The sequence below is a fragment of the Podarcis pityusensis genome (assembly GCF_964106645.2).
Source record: "Podarcis pityusensis genome assembly, chromosome: 3".
Taxonomy (NCBI): Eukaryota; Metazoa; Chordata; class Lepidosauria; order Squamata; family Lacertidae; genus Podarcis; species Podarcis pityusensis.
In genome coordinates, this window is record NC_138026.1 from 18,111,504 (window position 1) to 18,134,671 (window position 23,168).

The following is a 23,168-nucleotide window of genomic DNA, read 5'->3' on the forward strand; positions in this document are numbered from 1 at the left end:
GGAAAATGTTGGGGACAGCTATCGGAATCACAGGGGTGAAGCAGCCCCAATAATCATCCCAGATCTTAAATAGATTTACTCAAAAGTAAATCTCATTGAGTTCAATTGATTTTAGGTCCTGGGTTTTGCTCCAAAAGGCTCCCATGGGACTGCACACAGATCAACATCATCCCTTCCTGTGATTAACAATGGCTGCTGGAGCACCTGCCCCTAATTTAGTGAAATTGTGGGACAGTTTTTCTTTATAAAGGGGACCCAATCAGATTCCACCATTTAGAATATGTCTGTTTTGTTTGTGGTCTGTGTTGTGTCAGTGAGGAGCTATCCTGTAAAAAGAACTGGATGAACTTGGACTACACTCCTTTGGAAACATGAAGAGTGTAAAAAAACTGCTTTGCAGGTAAAGTGTTTTGAGAGAGGGCTCCTCCTCTCACACTTACTCAGTTTTATCTGATCTATTTACATGGTTAATTTCTCTCTCATTTATAGAATATTACTGCTGTTTCTCTGGTTCCAGTCTGGAGTAGGGAGGAATGGACCCGCATTTACTCCTACAGGTTGGATAAAAGACTCCATTGCTTCCTGACCTGTTAAACCATGGCTTTAGGGGAATTCTAAAAATTGTGTATCTTCGCCTTGTGTGATTACTGTATTATTATTGTAACTGTAAAACCTTTAATCTCTTTTAGGTTTTATAGAAAGCACCTGTTCCTCCAGTATGTTTTGGGTGAAGCTGGATAAGTCCTTTCTTCAGGACAAATTCTTCACAGTAGAACTAATCGGTGAGCTGTAATCCATGGGGAAAGATAAAGAGGGTATCATTTCATGCCTGCAACCTTACTCCTATGTGTACATGTTCCTTTGGGAGTATCATTCAATTATATCAGGGTTTCCCAAACTTGGTTTTTGGACTACAACTCCCGTCATCCCAGATAGCAGGACCAGTGGTCAAGGATGATGGGATTTGTAGTCCAAAAACAGCTGGGGGCTCAAGCTTGGGGAAACCCTAGATTTGATCAGTGGGGCTTACTTGGAAGCAAGTGTGACCCAATTAAGCTGTTTACAAGAGGACATAGGTTTTTCTCAGCGAAAATTCAGTAGCTCTAACCTGTAAAGTACATTTACCATCTATGTTTACATGTATTTCTTGAGTTTCTTGCACACAAATCTAATAAATTACTGGAGGAAGCCAAGAAGTAATAAGTTTCTGAAGGGGAAATGTTTAATGGCAAAGTTGGGTTCCTGGGTGATCTTGATTGTGAATAACTGTTCCTACTGTGGGTAGGAAGACTGAACTGAAAACTAAAAACCCTTCAGTTGCATTAAAGTAACACTTGAGCAAATGTTTAAAGGATGGGTGTGTCTGTTAACCAAGTTTGTTAGTGTCCATCTTCATCACTTAGTTTTCCTTGAAAGCGAGATGGATGGATTCATAATCCCTTTTCCAAAACGTGCTTATTCAAGCCTTGCAATGACAAAAGTATGCTAAATTGAAATTATAATGTGTCATAAAGCAATACCTTCTTTTTAAAAACACCCACACACAACCCAGAGGACATGTGCCATTTGAAGGCTATTCTTAGCAATTAAATATGTTGTTGGAATAAACAACTGGCTCCAAACTCCACTGAAAGTCTCTAAAGATGGTAGTACATTCTTAATTGTGATGGCATGTTTGACCAGAATAAACTAGCAGCTAACACTCTGTTGTGTGTGTCTCTAGATCCCTCTGGTGTCTTGGTTCTGCTTGACGAGGAGCTAGAAGCTCGCTGCGGCTATGTCCTGTCAAATGATGTGTGGGGTAATACCATATTCCGGGCTTCTTTTCTTGGCTGTCATGTTATAAATGAGGTGAGGCCAACTCATGCTCTGATTCTATATTCTCAGTATCAGCAGTGCAGGAAAGGTTAATGTGCAGTATTACTGTTCGGTGCCCCCTACCAGAATGAAACAAAAGATTTGATCTGTGAAACTTCTGAGAATTGTGGCAGGGACTCCTGACTTGGAAAGCTCCCCTCATTCAGTCTAATCTTTGGTTTTACATTGAGGTAGCTGCTTACCAGTCTTGCAACGCTAGGATCCCTAGCTCAAAGGAGGATGGGAAGCAGAGGCTGGATTTGATTTTCCAGAGATGCTGGATTTCCCCTTACCCAACTGGGGACCTTCTGGATGAACACTGAGCATTTATCTTGATTTATTTGAACAAAGTTTACATGTAGCTTAGACATAATTCAGCAGTGCATTCATCCTGATTTGCCTGTGGAGTGTTCTTCCTGTTAGTCATCTGACTTTCTTCAATGCATTCCTATGTCCCTTCCTGACTTCAAAAAGCCCACTTAATATATATATTTTTTTGCTGCACTAGAGTTACAGAACACTCTAGTCCAATGCAATTTAATTGCACAAACCTAAATTTCCAGTGTGTGCTTGAATCCCCCCAAGGTTTGCAGTTACTAAGTAATGGGTAGACCACCTGTGCTTTTTTCCTCCTTTTTGCCTGCCCTCTGTGTACGTATTATGCTAAAAAACACCAGATGCACTTCCAGGCTTCCAAACTTTTGCAAAGATCTCTCACATTTGAGCAGATTCTGATAATAATAATAATAATAACAAATTTTTATTTATACCCCACCCTCCCCAGCCAAGGCCAGGCTCAGGGTGGCTAACAACCAATAATAAAAACAAGTTGAATGAATACAACTTAAAAACAAGAATAAAATACAACATTAAAATATTGAAGCATTAAAATATTAAAATGCAGCCTCGTCAGGAGTGCAACATCGTATCCCATTGCAAAGAAAGCGGATACCTTGCAATAAATTAGCAATGGTGCTCTTGCAAAACAAATCTGCTCCCCCATGCAAAAAATGATAAAATTTCAGTTTTAGTTTATTGAGGCAAGAAAGGTGACAGAAAACTACTGTGGAATGTGCAGGATAACAGCCACATGACAGCGCTGCTTTATAATCTCCATGCAGTTGCTCAAAAAAATTTTATCCGGAAGCCACCCAGTTTTGGATCACACAATGACAAATGTCATTAATGGGCAGGAGTCTTTTCCTGGATACCCAGGGAAGCAACTAGTACTGAGTGAAAACATGATTGCCATCTTTGTGGACCCCAGTCCTCGACACTTCCTACAGATAAATCCAGATGGTAATTTTGAAGTTGCATGTGCAGAAAAACAGAATAAATCATTCTTCTTTTCATACAATTTAGTGCTGGGCCCGATGTTGTCAAAATGGCGCCATTCAAACAGGTGGGGGAAATCAGCTGAAAATGAAAATAAATAAATTGGGCAAAATAAACCTAAAGAGGGGTACCCCCCAAACCATGAGGACTAAGTAAGCTCAGCAAACATATAATTTTGAAAAGGGAGAAGTGTGAAGAGAGATATGAAATAGAGTATCCAGGAAAAGAGTCATCAATGATGTGCTGAATAGGAACACTCCATACTTCAGGATTTTGTAACAGGAACTATTTGTTGTAGGTGTTCTGCTGCCCAAGCATGCTAACCCACACACATTTGTGTTTTGACTGTCAAGAGAAATGTGTGATGGGGGAAGCTGGGACTATTATTATTATTATTAATAATAATAATAATAATAATAATAATAATTTATTAATACCCTGCCCATCAGACTGGGTTTCCCCAGCCACCCTGGGCGGCTTCCAACAAAATATTAAAAAGACAATAAAATGTCAGACATTTAAAAAATATCCTAATGAAAGGCCATAGATGTGGAGGCAATGAGAAAACAACTCTGGGATAACGTATGCAAGCATTAAATTAAGTTCTTTTAAGGAACCAGTTATGTCAGATTCTCTGTGAAAAGCACTGAGTTGGGTTTTGGAAGAGAACAGCAGCAGAAGAAGAATTTGCTCCAAGTGATGCTCAGTGACAAAATCTACAGAGCTCAGTGTTCTCCTCAGATAGTATCTCCTCCTTGAAGATGTAAACTACAATGGCACAACTGATAGTAAATGCAGCAAACTTGTATGGATCATCACTCTGGCTTTATTAAGCACTTTGGTGTGGGGGGAATGCATCTCTATCACTAAATTCAGTGTTTTCTTCCCAAACCAATATCCCAAATGATTGCAGATGGATGAAAAGTTCTCTCTTACTTTAAACATCAGAGTGTCATTATTCCAAGACCTGAGAGCAGCTACAACCTACCAACACCCTATGCACTGCTCCTACCCCACATGGGCTCCAAGGGAAATTCTGTGTGAAGAGAATTACATGGAGGTAAGAAATGGTTCGATATGCTTCATAAGAATGAGTTGGTATAAAAATGATAAGAATATAAGAGCATTTAGCTAAAAGATTATCAAAATAAGACAAAAATTAAGCCGAAGTAGCAAATATTTAAAGAAGCAGAAAGGGAAGTTGAGGGAAGACACAGGGTAGGGGGAATTTTCTTTTATTTTCTCTTTTATATGATAAATGTGTTGAATATTAAATTGTAAAATCTAATTAAAAAATTATACATATATATAAAAAGAATGAATTGTGCTACCAATGATCCTGCCATGTACAGGATGTGAGCAGCCTTCCTCCTTTGCACAACAAATAAAAACATTGGAAACTTAAGTTCTCTAAAATAAGGAAACTGCTAGGAGGGAACTGAACAAATCTGGACCTCATAACCTGTTGCACATTCTATAAATAAGTATAATCTCGTTTCAAGGTATCAGTGAAGACCGATGTCCCTGTGATTTCGGATTATGAGACTGCAGAATGGATGTCTGCATTGCCTGAGGTAAGAGGGGGAAAGTATATGATTCGCTGGTTTTTGTAAGTTTTATTACCTACCTTTCATGGTAAGAAACACTCTAGAAAGTGAAAATTCAAAAACAGAAAAACTTAAATTTAAATCCAATGAAATATCAGTTGAAATCTCTCTGCCCCTTTCTCCCTCTGAAAGAAATGGTTTGGAATAAGCTCTCCATCCTATGTATATACAGTAGTACCTTGGGTTACATACACTTCAGGTTACATACGCTTCAGGTTACAGACTCCGCTAACCCAGAAATAGTACCTCGGCTTAAGAACTTTGCTTCAGGATGAGAACAGAAATCGTGCTCCAGCGACGCAGCGGCAGCAGGAGGCCCTATTAGCTAAAGTGGTGCTTCAGGTTAAGAATAGTTTCAGCTTAAGAACGGACCTCCGGAACGAATTAAGTACTTAACCCGAGGTACCACTGTATAATGGAATGCAGAGCCAAGTGCAGTCATTATTTCTGGTCCACCAAAGGAACTTGAAGTAGTGGTTTTGGATTTTTTAATTTATTAAAAAGGGAAGGGGAGTTGTTAAAACTTCATCCTCACAACCGTAAGGTAAGTTAGACTGAGATAGAATTACTGGTTCAAAGTCACCTAGTGAGGTAGCAGGTATTCAAACCCAAGTTTCACTGGGCAACATCTAGTATTTTGTCTGCTACGACAAATCACATCAATTCTGGTCATGGCATAGTTTCTCCAAAACCTCAAAGTGCCCACTGAGAGGAATATCTCCATTCTGTATGGTGGATCTGCAGCCATAACTAGATAGCAGCCCCCCTTTTATGTTCCTAGCTTACAAAAATCTACGGCACTTCAAACCCACTGACAAAAAAGTACCCACCACACTTTACTAATATAGAAATAGTTGGGTATTCCTCTGGAATATATCTAGTTCATGAATGCCGGTGGATTTTATGGCTGGTTGAAGATTTGTACTGAAGTCTAGACCTTGCATAACATTCTTTAAAAGCTTGTAATGAAATTGAAAAATTGCTCATTTTTGTTCTGAAGCTTAAGCCGCTTGAAAATGCTTATCAGCCTAATACACTCCCCCCCCCCCCTTTTTAGGCACGAAAAGTTCTGTATCAGATATGGCAGCTGATATTCTATTCTCCTTCGGGGAGAAAGAAAACATTGGTGAGTGACGCTGACAAGCTTGGCTACAGTTTCAATAATACGCTGTCGAGAGTGTTCCTCAGGTCTCCCTACTCCACAAATGAAACAGAACATTCAGTGGTGAGTTAATCCTACTAGGAAGAAGATGGCATTGCTCAGATAGGTCTCATATTCCAGCTGGACTAATAAAACTTTACCAAATGTTTTTTCAATAGGCTAATGGGGTCACTATGAGCACAATCAGCTCCACTTCCATGTACAGACAAAGATGGCTGCTTCTGTTGATTGACACCACAGTGTCATGCCCAGTTGGTGAGTACCTCCCTTCCCTTTCCCTAAAAAAGCATAGTTCATTCCTACAATCCAATGTGACCTGATCCTTTCTGGGAAACTGTTTCCTTTATGACCCTTTTCATGAAGTCCCATGACACCTGGTCAAATGCCTTTTTCGCATCTCTTGATATTAAAACAGCCTTTTTGTCTGAACTTTCTTCTTGGTATTCTAGTAAATCTATTACATTCCTCATGTTGCTGTGTATGTATCTACCTGGCAGAAAGCCAGTTTTCTGGGAAACTGTTACATGACTGTTAATACAAGCCAGGACCTACAGCAACTTGAGTTGTATGCCTACTGTGTTCATAAATAATAATAATAATAATAATTCATGTATTAGTACTAGGTCTTAAAATAAGATTTGGCCAGTTTGTGCATGGGTGGTGTTGCAAGGTGATTCACAAACATTAAAATGTTACCTCCTGGTGATCTTGCCTGTTTTTTGTCAAGCACTGATCTGAGTCTTACTAATCGGCAGATGGTACCAGCTTTACGGATGTTGCCATAGTATGGACTGTGCCAAGTATGGTCCCCCGATTGGTCCTTCAAGAACCCACCTTTACATCCCATAATATATCAATGGCAGTCAATGGGCAAAGAATAGAGAATCCTGAACATTTCGGTTATACGCTGGATCGTAACAACACACACATTGTAACTACTATCCCAATTGGAGCGTCTGGGGGCAGGTTAAAGGTAAATGTGATTTTTATAAAATCAAACAATATGGAAGCAGACTCAAGTTGGTATACCAAAAAAAATGCAAAGGAAGTTTCCATTAATTCAGTCAGCTGTTAGATCAGCACTGCAGCAAAGCAAAACCCAACTACTTATTTCCTTTGCATATAGATATTGCAATCAACCCAGCTGTCATAGGGTAGGCCTGTCTCCTGACTTGTTCTGCATATGTAGGTGAACTCTGAGGCCTCATGATATGGGTTTACAAACTAGAAAACTGTATAAACTCGCCCCATGAAACTTCTGCTCATGTACAACACTGTGATCTGCCTTTTGGGTCTCTGAAGGAATGAGGTCACTAAAACCTTGCGACAGAAAGATTAGTGTGTTCGTGTTGCCTTCATATTGCCATTGAAATGTTATGAAGCCTTAGATGGTTGAAATCATCATACCTGAGAAATCAAATAAGGGTGACATGAGTCCTCTTAAATATATCTATGCACCAAATCAGATTTTTATAAAGGTGTGCAAAGACATTCTTGATGGCTGCTTTTTAACTCTGGAGTGCCCTTCCTCTAGAGTTTTCTGAGCCTGCCTTCAGAAAGCAGTGTGATATACGGTATTTCTATTCAGAATAGCTTTTGACAGTATCATGTACTGTCAATCTATCCAGAACCCTCTGGATGGGGCAAGCTTTGAAGTCAATAAATATAAAGTGTTAAACTTTTGTTATTCGGGACAATGACAGATGCATTTAAGCACTGCAGAACAGAATGTGGGAAGATACAAACCCTGTATGTTTTGAGTTCAGGGGCATATAACTCCTTAACTGTACAGGTGGTTTTCACTGCTGTTCGTCTAAATCAGGCATGGCCTAACTTAGCCCTCCAGATGATTTGGGACTACAGTTCCCATCATTCCTGACCACTGGTCCTGTTAACTAGGGATAATGGGAGTTGTAGTCCCAAAACATCTGGAGGGTCAAGTTTGGCCATGCCCGGTCTAAATGAATCTACTTTCCTTAACTCTTTTTTCCCTCTTGTAGAGCACTGTATCCAATGGTGTCTATGGGGCAGTATATAGCATTGACTTATTATTGGAGCATACCTGGACAGATACAGATTGGCACTTGACCAAGTACACTGTGATTAAGCAAATCACCACACCCTTCATGCCTAGAATACCAAGAGTAGTCAATAGTAAGTGGGGCTAAGATGCATCTACTTTTCAGTTATATGTAAAACATAGGATTGCTGCTGGGTCGTTGTACAAAGCTGTGCCTTATTGATAAAGCATTTTGTTTTTGTTTTTTTTATTAAGAGATGAATGTACTTTCATTAGTTCCTCTGCTGGGTTTTTTTAAAAAATAAAATCTTAATTTACCATTTGGGATCTAATCCCCTAGTCCTGGGTCCTAATATTAACTCAAAGATGGTATGTGGAAGGGTATAAATGCATGGCTTGCAGCTTTTTTGTCTCAAAGGTGAAGAAAACAATTCTGCAGTAAAGGGTCTTGTTGGAGGGAGAAGACTAAGATCCCAATTTCTTATTGAACAAGTTTATTTTGTAGGTTCCTTTGCAAAATAGATCCAACAACACACCCCCTGGGCAGAATATAAATCCTTAAAGAAGACCCTTTCTTCTGCATGGAAAGATTTTGGGAGTCAGTTTACTAAACCTACCAGTTATTACCTGTGGATACCAGTTGACTTCCATCATCTAGTTACAAAAAACATGTAGATCATTTACAGAAACTTGAATTCTCTCCCCCCGCCCCCAGTCACATTCTTAAATGAGAGTAAACTAGTGGTAAATTCTCCTGAGAGTTTATTTTCAAAGTGGAGACCACAGGAAACAAACTGTGTTCTAATATTCTAGTTGCAGGTAGGTAGCTGTGTTGGTCTGCCATAGTCGAAACAAAATTTAAAAAATCCTTCCAGTAGCACCTTAGAGACCAACTGTTATTGGTATGAGCTTTCATGTGCATGTATCTGAAGAAGTGTGCATGCACACGAAAGCTCATACCAATAACAAACTTATTTGGTCTCTAAGGTGCTACTGGAAGGAGTTTTTTTATAGTGTTCTAATGCATTGTTCTTAAAACTTTGAGTCCTCGGATATTCTTGGACTAAAATTCCCATGATCTCCAACAAACACCTGGGTGCCTTAGGCTGAAGAACACTGTTCTAATATTCATGCCTTCCCAGTGACAAAATGCTTTTGTCTTAACACAGACACTGTTCCAGAAACACGACTCTTTGATGTAACCTTGGGAGTCTTCCTTCATGATGTCATTCTGGTAGCACTTAAAATAGGAGAGGAACATCTATCCCTTAAGGAAGCACAGCAAAGGGGTTACAAGATCTCTGACATTCACTTCCCCAATGGAACAATAGGCTTTCAACTGGTAGTACCTTTTGATGATCCCAACATCTTAAGAGAGGTAAGGCAGCTGGGCATGATATCTCACTGGGGCAAGCATTGTACACACATAATGGTTGAGCTACTGGTAGGTTGGATACAAAAGCTATTTGAGTCTCCTTATGCATGTATTTTCTTGATCCCGGAATTAGACACTAACTCTAACCATACTAATGTGCATATAATTAACTTGATCTTGGCAAATATGCATGTGTTTCCCTGCATTGACCACTCAAAGTATTGATAGTATTGGGAAACTTTTGCCTCAATAAGTTTGATCTTGTGCTTTCTAGCATCTTACGGTAAAATACTGGTGGGAAGTGGTGTTGAAAGCTAATATGAAGGTACATGTGGGAGAAGTTCATACCTAGAATATGGCAGTGGGGAGAAAAACATCTGGGCAGCACTTAGAGATCTTTCTATTGTCGTCCTTCCAAAGTGATTTTGGCATAATGTGACTATTGCCCTGAAAATCCGTTCTGATTAAGCTAATGCAGTCAAATTCTCTCTCTTTGTGGGTTTTACAAAACTTGTTTAAAGTATGTGAACAAAAATGAAACCAAGTATCACCTTCATGTGAACTACACTCTGAATGTGGGACCTCAGCTGAAGTTGTATCACCACCCTGCCGACATAGAATGCATAATTGCAGATGTTGGTAAGTTGTTTTGTCTAAACTGACAAAGTTATAACTCCTGAATGGCTTGTTTAAGCTGCATGCATGATAGCTAGACAATTCTTATTGTATCCCCTAGAAATATAAACCACTGGGAGCAATGAAATCTGTGTGAAACTGAGTAGATGAGCCAGTAAACTGTCTGGATAGATTTTCTTTCTTTGCTTTTTAAGAGTTTAAAACTCTCATAGCATGTCCTAAAGAGGTCTCGTTATCCAAAGGAGAGGCAAATATTTGCAATACGTAACCCCAAACTGTATGATAGCAGTCTTCTTTAGGGCTCTGGGTTCCACCATCAATGCTAATTTGAAACAAAGAATCTACTTCTACTTTTCTTTTCTTTTCTTTTCTCTCACTCCATGACTCCTCCATTTTTATTTTTACATACATTATTTAATTACTTTTTTTTTTAGTGTAACCCATCTAGGGCACAACCCCAAATTTGACTATGGACCACCAGTTGGAAGACCAAGTATGCGGATAAACTGTGGGAAATCTGTGGCCTTCCAGATGTTGGCCATGCTGGGAGTTGGGGGTCCCAACAACATCTGAAGGACACCAGGTTACCCATCCCTGATATTGATAATCTTTATATTTGCAACCAAATGGAGAACAGTTACCCAACAGAGAAGCAGTTTCTGGTGTCTCTACCTGTTAGGAATTTGAATGTTAAGCCACTTCTGTCAGAAGCCTCATGAGATGATATCTTTTCATATAGCATTTTTCAAAAACAACAACATTCACTTAGCAACTTTCTTTTTTCCTTTACAGAACTACCAGAAGGCATTGGGTACTGCGACAAAGAGAACATGTATTTAGCTGTTCCGATTGCAGGCCTATACAAATACTGGAGCCTATATGTAGGCAGTAAGCCGCTAAGTCAAGCCACTGCCCTCACAGATGGGTATTTTGTTACTACAAATGATACTCATCTAATATTGCAAGTGCCTCTCTTTGCTGTTGGGATTATTTATGAGGTATACAATGTGAAGGCCTTGGTGCCTAAAGCTTCCTTGTCTTACTTGATGAAAAAAGCAGTGATATAACTAATGTGATTTTCTAGGGATAGGAGGCCAGCAGAACTCCAGATGTTACAAGTTCTATCAGACCCCAGCTAGCAGGGTTAATAGAGATGATGGGGAGCTGTAATCCAAAATCACCTGAAGGTCCACAGGCTCCCCATAGGCTTTTCTTCTGCAAGGATATGTGTGTCAAAGTATGGATGCCCAGGGACAGTATGGACAGTGCCTCAGATGATGGCAGGGGTGGGCCATGCACAGGTTCTAGGTATGGAGAAAGGGGTATTCACAGAATTGTGTAAGCTAGGGGGCTATTATCCTTTCAAAGCAATCCTAGTTGATTAGTGTGGTATTTGTACGGAGCCCCCGGTCGTCTCACGGACTATTGACCTGTACACCACTAATCCGCTGCCACCAACCAGGTCCTCCCTGGTAAATCACTTAGTCTCAGTCAGGTTCTCAAGTTAACAAAGAAGAGTGTAGTTTATTGCAGACAAAAACAAACTTTAACTGTATTCCAAATGTTGTTACTCTTTACCTTCTTAGTCTTATTTTATCTTGTCTCTCTCTTCTACCTCCCCTCACACAAGAACCCACTGCACTAACTGTCTCTCTATTTCCAACTGCCTGCCAACTGCTTTTCCAACTGCCTTTCCCAACCAACCAACCCACTAAAACCAACCAACTACCCACCAGCAACTAACTCAAACCTTGGGCTAAGCCCATTTATAAACAGGTAGGCTCTGCCTCCAGCTTTCCTATTGGTCTACATTTTAACCCTTTTTCTCCCCCCCTGTACAGACATTTTCTAAATGAACGGGCAAACGCCAGTTAGTCATATGGGTTTTAACTGATGATGGGTTTTTAATTTATTTTCGTTGATGAGATGGCTCAAATGCTTAACTTTTAACTAATGCTAGAATATATAAATGAAAAGTTAGCCTTATAGATACACTTCTTATCATGTTTAAAGGAAGTGTCATTTGAGAGAATTCGAGCCAGGTTTGATCTTCTTCTGAAGAAAACAAGCACTATGGAGACTTTGGATATCTTCTCTGTTAGATGCAATTTTCACTCTTCACAATTCATAGGTGAGCTATATTCCAGTCCAGTTTATCACTAAAACAATGGGGAGATGTCTTATGATCTATTGTGTTTTATTTTAAAAAAAGTTTTTTATTTATACTTTTCAAATTTATACATTTCACATTCCAAAATTTGACTTTCTTCCTTCTCTTTCTGCGGTTCCCTAAATTTATTTTTTAATCTCTTCTGCAGATCCAAATTCATTTAACTTGTTCATTTAATTATGTACTGTAAATATATACTCTCATAAAAGTGCAGGTTATTACAATAATCCTGCTAATGTTTTATCTGTTTACAATTTATCTGTAAATATTCAATGATTCTTATGATCTGATTTATTGTCATGGGCTTTTCTTAGTGTGCTACCCTAATGGAACAGTAACCGTATCTGCTCTCATGAAGACTGTGCCATCCATTGACATGGGCAAAACTAGGCTGAAGGACAGCACCTGTAGGCCTAAGGAGTTTACAAAGGAACAAGTCTTCTTCCAGTTTCATGTTTCTACTTGTGGCACTTCACTAAGGGTTAGTCCTTGGGCGAAAGGTGTGGAGAACAGAAGGGGAAAAGTGTGCTCTTTCCAACATGATGAACCTGAAATATTTTTTCCCGACAGTTTGAAGGTGATCACCTTATTTATGAAAATGAATTATTATTTGAAAAAGAGACTCTTCCAGCACAGGGACCACCAACTATCACAAGAGATCCAGCATACAGGTAGGAGTTACTTTTTAAAAAAAGATGAAACCAGCACTACTCTAGGATCTAAGAAATGTCCCTCTGTTGCAGGCTGACTATCTTGTGCTACTACCCAATCAAAGAAACACTCATGCAAAGTGCTGTGATCTATGGTTCCTCCTCCTCTTCTAGAACTCTTCCTACTGGCTATGGCACAATGATGACTAGGACAAATGTAGCAGGTAAGCAATCTTGTAAAATGCAAAAACCAGGAAGTATGTAACTTCATTTTGTGTGTGTGTGTGTGTGTGTGTGTAAAAGAGAATAATTATTAAATACTTTCTTCTCCTATAGGCCCTAGAAGAGCAAGGCAAGTTCTACATATCACCTCAAGCATCTTCAAAGGTAACATTTTCCTAAAGGGAGAAGGAGAGCTATACTAGAACTAAAACTGAATATATCAATTGCTTTAAAAATAATGATCTCCTTCTCTTTATTGCTCTTGCTGTTGGCAGATGAATCTTTCACAGAAACCTATGGGCAGCATTCGGTAGCTCTCAAATACTCAAGGGAACCTGTTTATCTTGAAGTCGAACTAAAAGACGAAGCTCCTGGTGTTGAACTGTTCTTGGATAACTGCTGGATGGCTGGGTCTGAAGAGTTTGGCGCCATTCCCCAATGGAGCATCATTGAAGATGGGCAAGTGGCTCTAAACAACTGTTCTATAACCGTAATGATCAAGCTTCGTGGACTAATGACTCTTATGTCTCCTCTCTCAAACAGATGCGAGAGCAAAGACAGTGGATCTGTGAGCTTCAGCCCAGTTACTAAAAGTGACAGAGTGAAATATCCCAATCACTTCAAAAGGCTGAGAATACAGATGCAGACACTTCCTCTGAGAAAGGTACAATCCAAGTGAAACAGACAGGACTAGAAAATATTCATTGTACAACTTCCATAGTTGAGGCAATCGGTTCAGTTTTACTTGAGCATGACTAATTAAGAAGAAGAAGAGGAAGAGTTTGGATTTGATGTCCCGCTTTATCACTACCCAAGGAGTCTCAAAGCAGCTAACATTCTCCTTTCCCTTCCTCCCCCACAACAAACACTCTGTGAGGTGAGTGGGGCTGAGAGACTTCAGAGAAGTGTGAATAGCCCAAGGTCACCCAGCAGCTGCATGTGGAGGAGCATGGAAGCGAACCCGGTTCACCAGATTACAAGTCTACACTCTTAACCACTTAATTACGTACTGTGCATTCCCAATCAAATGTCCCACCCCGCATTTTCAAATATATTGGGTGGGAAGTGCATGATAATGTTACCCAGTGAGCAGTACTTAATTTTAGTTTCTTTGGGATTCCATTCTATATGGCAAAAGCCGCTTAAGCCAAACTCCTACTGAAGTTCAGTAAAATCAGAAATGGCACACAAAGGGCCAGTGCAAATGATGTCGTGCAGGGGAAACAGAATAAGCAGCCCTAGAGTATCGGCACAAACATCTGGCATCATCCCTCTTTGCTAGTGAACACTGATGGGAGGTCTGTGTAGGTCTTTTTCTCTTAAAGTTCTGAATGCCACAGACCTGGCCTGCACAAGTTGTGATCCATCAGGTCAAATGCAGAGACCTCAATTGTTTTAATGGTTCCCTACCTCCTTGCCTTGGAATGCAAGAGGGGGCTGTGTTGGTTAGGCTTGATCGGTGCTTTTATTGAGTACCTTCTCGCACACAAAATGAGTTTTGATGCATCACAGTTACGCAGGACTGCTCTATACTCTTGTCATCCAAGCACTGGTCAGAAGTGTGTCACTTTTAAGCAACTTTTTAAATGCTGGCGCTTAGCATATTGCTATTTGAAACAAAAATGTAAAATCCCACTACAACAAAGCTAGCATCTTTTCATAAAGCTTTTTTAAAAAAAAAGAAAGAAAGAAAAGTTCAATTAAGGGATCCTCTCCATAGAAATAAGGCTTGTTGAATGAGAGCACTTGGGTACAACATTTTCAGCTGTAGGACTTATTCTTGCAATTTTCTAAGCCCACCTGAAAAAAGGGTCCTTTAATTTCTCTCTTCCGCTTCTAGGTATACTTCCACTGTACTGTAAAAGTCAGCACCTGCCTTCATCTGCCTGGTAATGGTCTTCCAGAAGGACAATGTTTACAAGGAAGGAAGCTTGGTAGGTGCACCACTGAAAACTCGGGAGATGCTGGCCATTAACCAGCTGCTGAACTTTTAATATATTGTAAGGTTACTTGACTTATCCCATAATTTCAGTGCAATGTTGTTGTTAAAGAATGGGGGGGGGGGTCACCAGCTCTTTTCAAACTTCCTGGTAAATATGCACCCATTAATTCCAGGAACATTTGACTATACTTGCCACACTTCAGATCAGCGTTCTGAAATCCACGGTTACGCAGTGGCTGGACCAGTCTTGGTTAATCACTCCTGAACAAATAAAATAGTCGGAAGTGCAGATATATAAGGTATGTTTGGGGAATTTCAATAAACAATATACAGAAGAAGTTACTTTTTTATATAGAATTGTGCATCTATCAGTATTGCTGATTGCCTGTGGCAATCCAGGGTTCTCCAACTTACCTTTCGTAGACCTACCTTGAAATTCTGATTAAACCTGGAACGCTTCTGCATGCAAAGCATAAATTCTACTCAGCTTTAGGCCTCAGCCTTATAGCAAGATGGTATACAAGATGCTGTGTATGGAGGACGAAATAATGCCTTCGGTCTTAAGATCAATAACTTAGGCCACAATTGGTGCTGCAATACATATGCAGTTAGGTTCTGCTGATGACAAATAGATTTAACCTGTCTGCACTTCATTGGTGGCAGATTTAAGCATGTCTAATTCTACATGGTGCTGGAGGAGACTCTTGAGAGTCCCATGGACTGCAAGAAGATAAAACCTATCCATTCTTAAGGAAATCAGCCCTGAGTGCTCACTGGAAGGACAGATCGTGAAGCTGAGGCTCCAATACTTTGGCCACCTCATGAGAAGATAAGACTCCCTGGAAAAGACCCTGATGTTGGGAAAAATGGAGGGCACAAGGAGAAGGGGACGACAGAGGACGAGATGGTTGGACAGTGTTCTCAAAGCTTGAGTTTGACCAAACTGCAGGAGGCAGTGGAAGACAGGAGTGCCTGGTGTGCTCTGGTCCATGGGGTCACGAAGAGTCGGTCACGACTAAACGACTAAACAACAACAAATTCTACACTGAATTTTGGGCAGAGTCTTTCTCCCAGACTCTGAAACCATAAAAATGAACCCTGTAATCACAGACCTGCAAGGCTGGTGAGGAGATGAGGACACTTTGCCTATCAATCCTGTTCTTGATCCTGCCACAGGCATAGGCAACAGTCCAAGACAATGGCCCACCACCTGGATCCAGAAACCTTTTGACAAATTTAGCAGCTTGATGTAGCCACACCTGCTGAATGAGAAGTTTGACTTAACTTTCACAAGCCGTCGACTGCTGATTATTCTAGTACGAAGAAGATCTAAAAGTTCCTCCTTTCTCCAAAACAAACAAACAAACCAACCCCAAACACCTACCTGGTACAAAACCCATGCTTATTTGCTGAATTCTAGGACAAGGGCAAGTCTGTGTGTGGTCTATGTATGTAGTAGGCACCCACATGTGTAAGGGGACAAACTGAAAATTATTTTTCTTTTCCAGATATAGCTACACAACCCTACTTGCTACGGCTGGCCTTTGGATTTGGTGCATTACCTGGGACTGATTTAAAATGTACATATTGGCTTCCTATGGCAACACTTCATAAATAAAAATCTGGAGGTGCAAAATGTGAGTTGATCTTATTTTAGGACTGAATTTGCTAAAAGCATTTTGAATAATTTTGAATTTTGGGGGGAGCCAAGAGGCCTGTGGGGTGCAGTTACAAACCCAAATATTCAGTGCTGGACTGGTGAGGGGGTCAAGACCTTTGTTTGCCAAAGGATACAGTCATACCTTGGTTGACGAACGCCTTGCGAGTCGAAAGTTTTGGTTCCCGAACGCCGCAAACCTGGAAGTGAGTGTTCCGGTTTGCAAACGTTCTTTGGAACCCGGACGTCCAACGCAGCTTCCACGGCTTCCAGTTGGCTGCAGGAGCTTACTGCAGTCAATCGGAAGCTGCGCCTTGGTTTCCGAATGTTTTGGAAGTCGAATGGACTTCATGCTAAGCTATCACCTTCTTGCATAGTCTTAGTTACAAGGATAAAATGAGAGCCTCAACTTAAAATGCTTTAAGTGTCTTACAGTAGAAAGAATCAAACTGTCTCATTCTGCATGACAAATTCATTTGTTCTTGGAGGCAAAATCACATTATTTTGTATCTACTCAATTGTACTAGACAGCTTGGCAAATATCCAGGGTTAGCTAGTAAAACATTTTGCAACAACCCATGCCTTTGCCATTTCAAGCAACACCAATGTAACTTTATTCCCCATTTTGTAAGGCCAAGAGTTGAATAGCTGGCTGTCAAGCAACAGCCTACTTTAGACCTCCTGCCAGGTGTGCATGTGGGCCAAACTACCTCATAGAATAAAACAAAGCCTTATGTAATGCAGTGAACCACTTCTAGACAACTATAGTAGGATCACCAGACAAAAGTATGGCCATTGTTTGACATTAATGGCGCAGATCTTATAGGAAGTGATGCATCCCAATTTAGAAGAAATGTGAAAAGTGCATAAAATAATCTGCATCATTGTTCTGGACATTCTAAGGCTTTTCTTACAATATAACCGAAGGCTTCCCATAAACTGTCCATGTCTGAAGACATTCTAGCCAAGGGAGAGTCCACCAAACCTACAAATCAGCAGCTGCCCATCTGCTAAATTTACAGGCCCCCAGGACTGTGAAAGGCACTGCCAGAATTGCTTCATGCATTTGTCATATAGTGCTGGAAGGCTGTAATCCTGCATGCTGACCTATTTTTCTATAGAATCTCTATAGTTTATTGTCTCCCTGAAGCTCAGCAGGCTCTTTTCCGTTGGAAATATATTATTAAAATGTAGGGGTTGTTTTTTTGTTTCGCAGTCTCTCTACTAATCAATCTATGACGGCTTTACACAATGATTATTAAACTTGCTTGGAAGAGCCAATGTGACTTGGTTGTCACATTTGTCTAATGTCCTAAGTGTGGCAGGTTGTTTCATACTACACAAAATCCTTAAATAAGTGAATGTGGCCCCTGAAGGAATTTAACGCTTGTCTTGAGAAAGACAAAATGTTACCCACCCTTGGTTCCAATATCTACAATGAAGAGAACCCGAGGTAAAGGTTAATACAGTACTTTTAAAAAATAATCTGCTCTGTCACTAGAAAAAATCCACAGTACAAACAGGTTACACTTCAAATTAACTGACTGTAAATTTAACAAATTAACATAGTGGAGTGGGGTGGGGAAAATATGTGTGTTCCTATTACCAGGTAATCGAATCTCAAGTTTGTCCAGGTTCATCTGGAGTAGAATTTCAATAGTTTCTTTTTAGCTTTTCTTCTTTATCAAGAATAGTCTGCTTTAAACTCAGAGAAGCATCTTCAAACTTAGGGTTTAGCTCCAAGACCTTGTTGAAATCCTTCATAGCTTCATCAAAGAAACCTGCCTCAAAAAAGAAATGAAAAAGATGCCTTTGTCTTACTCTGCATATGACTATTGTACTATTTTTCTGTATCTCTTCTATCAATACAGTATATTTAATCTTGTTGCCCTGCAGAAACTGCAACTCCTTACTTTCATTGTCTCTCACAGAACCTCCCACAAAACCCAAATTTGTTGAGTTGCCCTAACAAATTTCATAAATGAATAATAATTATTTGCACGCTTTTGTTTTCCAAAGACACAAAAAGTGCACACCACATACTATTCCTTGGTATAGTGCAATGATTAATATACAGAATAATAAACTCTGAACTAATTTATGTTTGTATGTCTGTGTGATTGAGGCTTCAATCATCTGGATGCATGAGTAGACAGAATTACAATGTAGGATATAGAATCTATTAAAAAGCAGTTATGTCCCCCCCTTGCCTCTGAGGCCATTTCAGTGCACTGTTCCTTTGCCTACAGTGGGTGTTTTCACCTCATATATTAGTTAGCAATACTAATCCTAATTCATAGGCCCAATAAGACAAAGCAATGGGTATTACAGTTCAATTGTGTAGACTTGTGTTTAGGAACTATCCAAATGCTTGAGTAAACCATTTACATGTACAGTAGAAGTATACCACGTTGAGCAGGAGATTAAGCAAGGTTTCAGTCACTGCCATCATACTTGGAACTGATCTATTTCTGATACATTAGTTTGAATCTTCTTCATAAAACTTTATCTAATAAATCACAGCACACAAGTAAAAGGGCAGAATCTTCAAACAAACAGGAAACAAAGCAGCTTTTACAAAATCAACACACATTATGGACACTGTGCCCTTTCAGATAGTGGGTCATTGTGTTCTAGGGTCAAACATTGCACAAACACTTTATTTTTACAGTACTGCATTTCTAAAGTGGAATCTTTTGGGAATATGGTGTTATATAAACCCAAGGGAAATCACGAAATGTGCTGCTACAGTTTTGCATTACCTTTTTATTCCATTTGTTAAAGGGGATGTGTTGGCATTCAGAAGGGGGGCTTACTCTGTGTTCTGCTGAAATCTGGGTTTCCTCAGTGGAAGGACTGATAATGGCAACAAAGTTTCTGGAAAGACTGCTCACCTACACTAGCAATAAGCCATGGGTCGGCAAACTAAGGCTCATGGGCCGGATCAGGCCCAATTGCCTTCTAAATCCGGCCCACGGATTCATTTTTATATATTTTTCAAAATATAGTCCGGCTCCCCACAAGGTTTGAGGGACAGTGGACCGGCCCCCTGCTGAAAAAGTTTGAGGACCCCTGATAAGCCCTGGCAGTGCACAACCACAGGAGAGCACTGGGTTTATGCTAGGGCAAGGAGCAGAAAATAGATACCTCTCAAATGTTTAGCAGCAGCAGAACCTCTGATTATACTGTTAAATATAAGGAAGCTGGGGCTAATCAGAAATTCAGCTCAAAACTAATTCCTGCACATAGAATTATTTAATTTTAAGTTAGAATTGGGACATGGGTGGCGCTGTGGGTTAAACCACAGAGCCTAGGACTTGCCGATCAGGTCGGCAGTTCGAATCCCTGCAACGGGGTGAGCTCCCGTTGCTTGGTCCCTGCTCCTGCCAACCTAGCAGTTTGAAAGTACGTCAAAGTGCAAGTAGATAAATAGGTACCACTCTGGCGGGAAGGTAAACGGCGTTTCCGTGCGCTGGTTCGCCAGAAGCGGCTTAGTCATGCTGGCCACATGAGCCGGAACCTGTACGCCGGCTCCCTCGGCCAATAAAGCAAGATGAGCACCGCAACCCCAGAGTCAGTCACTACTGGACCTAATGGTCAGGGGTCCCCTTTACCTTTAACTTAGAATTAGCCACTATTCTGTGGATCTTGGGATTGATCCTGCAAGCCTGAAGTCTGCCCTGATTAGGGAAGATTTTAATATCTGATGTTTTGTTGTTTTTAATCTGTTGGGAGCTGCCCAGGGTGGCTGGGGAAACCCAGCTGGATGGGCGGGGTATAAATAATAAATTATAGTGATGATGATGATAGGGTGCAGCCTCACGTCATACAAGTGAAGCCTAAGAGCCTGATAAGCACTGATGTGCACACAAGAATCTACCTCAGAATCTTGCTAGACAGGGGTTCCTCAACAAAGTGGAAAAGGTTCCCAGAAGGTAGAAAGTTTTAAAGTCATCTGTCAAGAGAACCTACTCTGAATGTTGCCAATTGAATTAGGACAAAGAAATGCATTTAAATATCCAATAAGGAAAGCTTAGTTCCATACCTAGCCTATATAATATTAATCCTCGGTTATAGTATGGGACTTCAAATTCAGGCCAGGCTTCTATAGCTGATGTATAATCCTCCATTGCTTCATAGAAGTCAACTCTCAAATACTTGATCTGTCCCCTGTTGTTAAATGCTGTTGCCAGATCATGACTGATGAAAAGAAAGGGAAGAGAGTTATTGTCACCTACAAAGAATTGTGATGCCTAAACATAAAATGACACAGAAAATCTGTCAAGATTATAAAAAATTAAGACACGGCTGAAATAAAGTGAGTTTTAAAAATTAGGTGAATAAAACAAAACAAAAAATTTGCTTAAAATCCATACTTTGGAACTACAGGAAGAAGATGCACACAGTAGTCACAAATCTGTTGCAACATCTTAAGCAACAACCCAGGGCTAATCCTGTGCATGTTTACTCAGTACAGTGAGGATTGCCTTTGAAGTAAAAGTACACAGAATTGCAGCCTTGGGATTGCTTGCAAAATCACTTCCTGTGTAAATGACACTGAGGTCTGTTTCCCAAATCCTCATGTCGTTGGCATTTAAATTCCACCCTTTACTCAAAGGATTGTAATGTGACGTCAGTAGTCCTCCCCCTCCTCATTTTATCCTCCACATCGACCCTGGGAGGCAAGTTTGAGGCAGTAGTGACTAACCCAAGGTCACCTAGTGAGCTTCATGGCCCAGTGGAAGGATTTGAATCCTGCCATCCCAGATCACGCAGTCTGGTACTCTAACCACTACACCACACTGCCTCTTTCCTTTCCCCCTCCTCCCCTTTTAAAAGGGAAAACGAGGGGAAGGGGCTGTGAACTTTATTACTGCAGCAGAGACGTTGAATGATTTTGGATGAGGGGGAGAGAGAAAATACATAACAGCTTCCCTGCGAAACACACACACGATATTAATCTCGTCTATTGGAACTGGACTTCCCACCTGCTGGCGCATGCGCAGTACTCGATGTAGCTGCTGTACAGCTCTTCCGCCCTTTCGTACCGTTGCTCCCGAAACGCTGCGTGCGCATCACGCAGGACGTTCAGCGCAGGCGCAGACTCAGCTGTCGAGCCTCGGTCCATTATTATTATTATTATTATTATTATTTTAACGGCCGCTGTTCGGATGTGAGTTCGGTTCCCAACGCGCAGCTCTCCCTCCCAACCCGCCACAAAATATCTACCGTGGGAACAAAGCCCCCTTCCCTCCCTCGCGCGTGCGCGCCCGCCCGCTCGCGCCCAACTGTCCGTGGCAGCCGTTGGGGCTGAGGCAGCGTCGCGCGACTCTCCTGCCGTGACGTCATCGGTAAGGCCCCAACCATAGATCTATTCAAGAAACGAAGACTGCCGAACGTTTCGGAGCTTCCGGGTTAGTTTGAGATATTCGCTCCGATGGCAGCTAAACGGAGCACATGCGGTTTTTAATGGGTATGGGCTACGGAATCTTACGGGGAATAATTATTATTATTTTAAATAATGCTAATAGTATTTATGGCAGTGTGTGTGTGTGTATGTGTATACATATATATATATATATAAAACATTATATATGCAAATAAAAAGACTTGGTTTACGAACTTAATCCGTTCCGGAAGTCCGTTCTTAAACCAAAGCGTTCTTAAACCAAGGCGCACTTTCCCATAGCAGCGGGGGACTCAATTTAAAAATGGAACAAAACTCAACAGGAAGCGAAACATGTTCTGCTTCCAAGGCAAAGTTCCCAAACCAAAACACCTACTTCCGGGTTTGCAGTGTTTTTAATCCAAGTTGTTCATAAACTAAGCTGTTCTTAAACCAAGGTACCCCTGTAATAATATTAATAAAACAAGTGGTTGGATGGCCCTCTGTCATGGATGGTATAGCTGAGATTCTTTCATTGCAGGGGGTTGGACTAGATGACCCTCGGGGTCCCTTCCAACTCTCACATCATAAAACTCTAAGTTTTATTTTTTTAAAAAAAAATATTTATTGGGGTTTACAATAAAAATAAATATAATAAACAGTATAACATATATCTTAACATAATTTCACATTTTCTTTGGACTTCCTCACATCTCCCGCTCCCACTTTCATCGTTGTAACTTTTTGCCAGCAATTTATTATCTTATTTGCATTCTTATGTCCCATCTGTATATTTATAGTCTTATAATTCTCAAAAAGGTTTATATTTTCTCAATCTCACTTATTATCTTAAATCATCTAATTTGGTGGTGCTAAATTATTTATAATCTAGCATCCTGCTTAACATTCACTCAAATTACAATGTTTTTGTAAATAATTCTTAAATTTCTTCCAGTCTTCCTCCATCTTCTCTTCTCCCAGGTCACGAATTCTGCCGGTCATCTCGGCCAGTTCCATATAGTCTATCAGTTGCATCTGCCATTCTTCCAGTGTGGGTAGATCTTGAGCTTTCCAGTGCTTTGCAAGTAGTATCCTTGCTGCTGTTGTTGCATACATAAAAAATGTCCAGTCCTTCTTTACCACCCCTTG

At 40.5% G+C, this 23,168-nt stretch overlaps 2 protein-coding genes and 1 long non-coding RNA gene across 5 annotated transcripts; 1 reads left to right on the top strand and 2 right to left on the bottom strand.

The window, feature by feature from the left end:
- The first annotated feature begins 356 nt into the window (after nt 1-356).
- Nucleotides 357-16,612, top strand: LOC308473454 (uncharacterized protein). The gene is made up of 23 exons (XM_080999037.1): nt 357-400; nt 490-557; nt 690-782; nt 1,724-1,851; nt 4,106-4,252; nt 4,695-4,766; nt 5,857-6,024; nt 6,120-6,216; nt 6,717-6,934; nt 7,962-8,115; nt 9,151-9,359; nt 9,878-9,995; nt 10,785-10,990; nt 12,006-12,123; nt 12,477-12,643; nt 12,733-12,833; nt 12,906-13,036; nt 13,149-13,199; nt 13,310-13,493; nt 13,578-13,698; nt 14,875-14,968; nt 15,150-15,275; nt 16,485-16,612. The coding sequence occupies exons 1-22, from the start codon at nt 372-374 to the stop codon at nt 15,239-15,241; spliced, it is 2,766 nt and encodes a 921-aa protein (XP_080855163.1). The 5' UTR covers nt 357-371; the 3' UTR covers nt 15,242-15,275; nt 16,485-16,612.
- On the bottom strand, nt 2,768-10,816 carry LOC308473680. Of its 3 annotated transcripts, XR_013984189.1 has the most exons (4): nt 10,665-10,816; nt 8,599-8,635; nt 4,129-4,228; nt 2,768-3,273 (listed from the first exon to the last, which is right to left on the bottom strand). It is a non-coding gene; the product is annotated as an uncharacterized lncRNA (long non-coding RNA). The 3 variants fall into 3 exon arrangements; XR_013984188.1 differs by lacking the exon at nt 8,599-8,635; XR_013984190.1 differs by lacking the exon at nt 10,665-10,816 and having other exon boundaries at nt 8,599-8,879.
- A 1,477-nt stretch (nt 16,613-18,089) lies between the features above and the next one.
- Nucleotides 18,090-21,933, bottom strand: TTC32 (tetratricopeptide repeat domain 32). Its single transcript, XM_080999420.1, has 3 exons — nt 21,622-21,933; nt 20,679-20,833; nt 18,090-18,414 (listed from the first exon to the last, which is right to left on the bottom strand). Exons 1-3 carry the CDS (start codon nt 21,759-21,761, stop codon nt 18,287-18,289), a joined length of 423 nt encoding a protein of 140 aa, XP_080855546.1. The 5' UTR covers nt 21,762-21,933; the 3' UTR covers nt 18,090-18,286.
- Between the last annotated feature and the right edge of the window lie 1,235 nt (nt 21,934-23,168).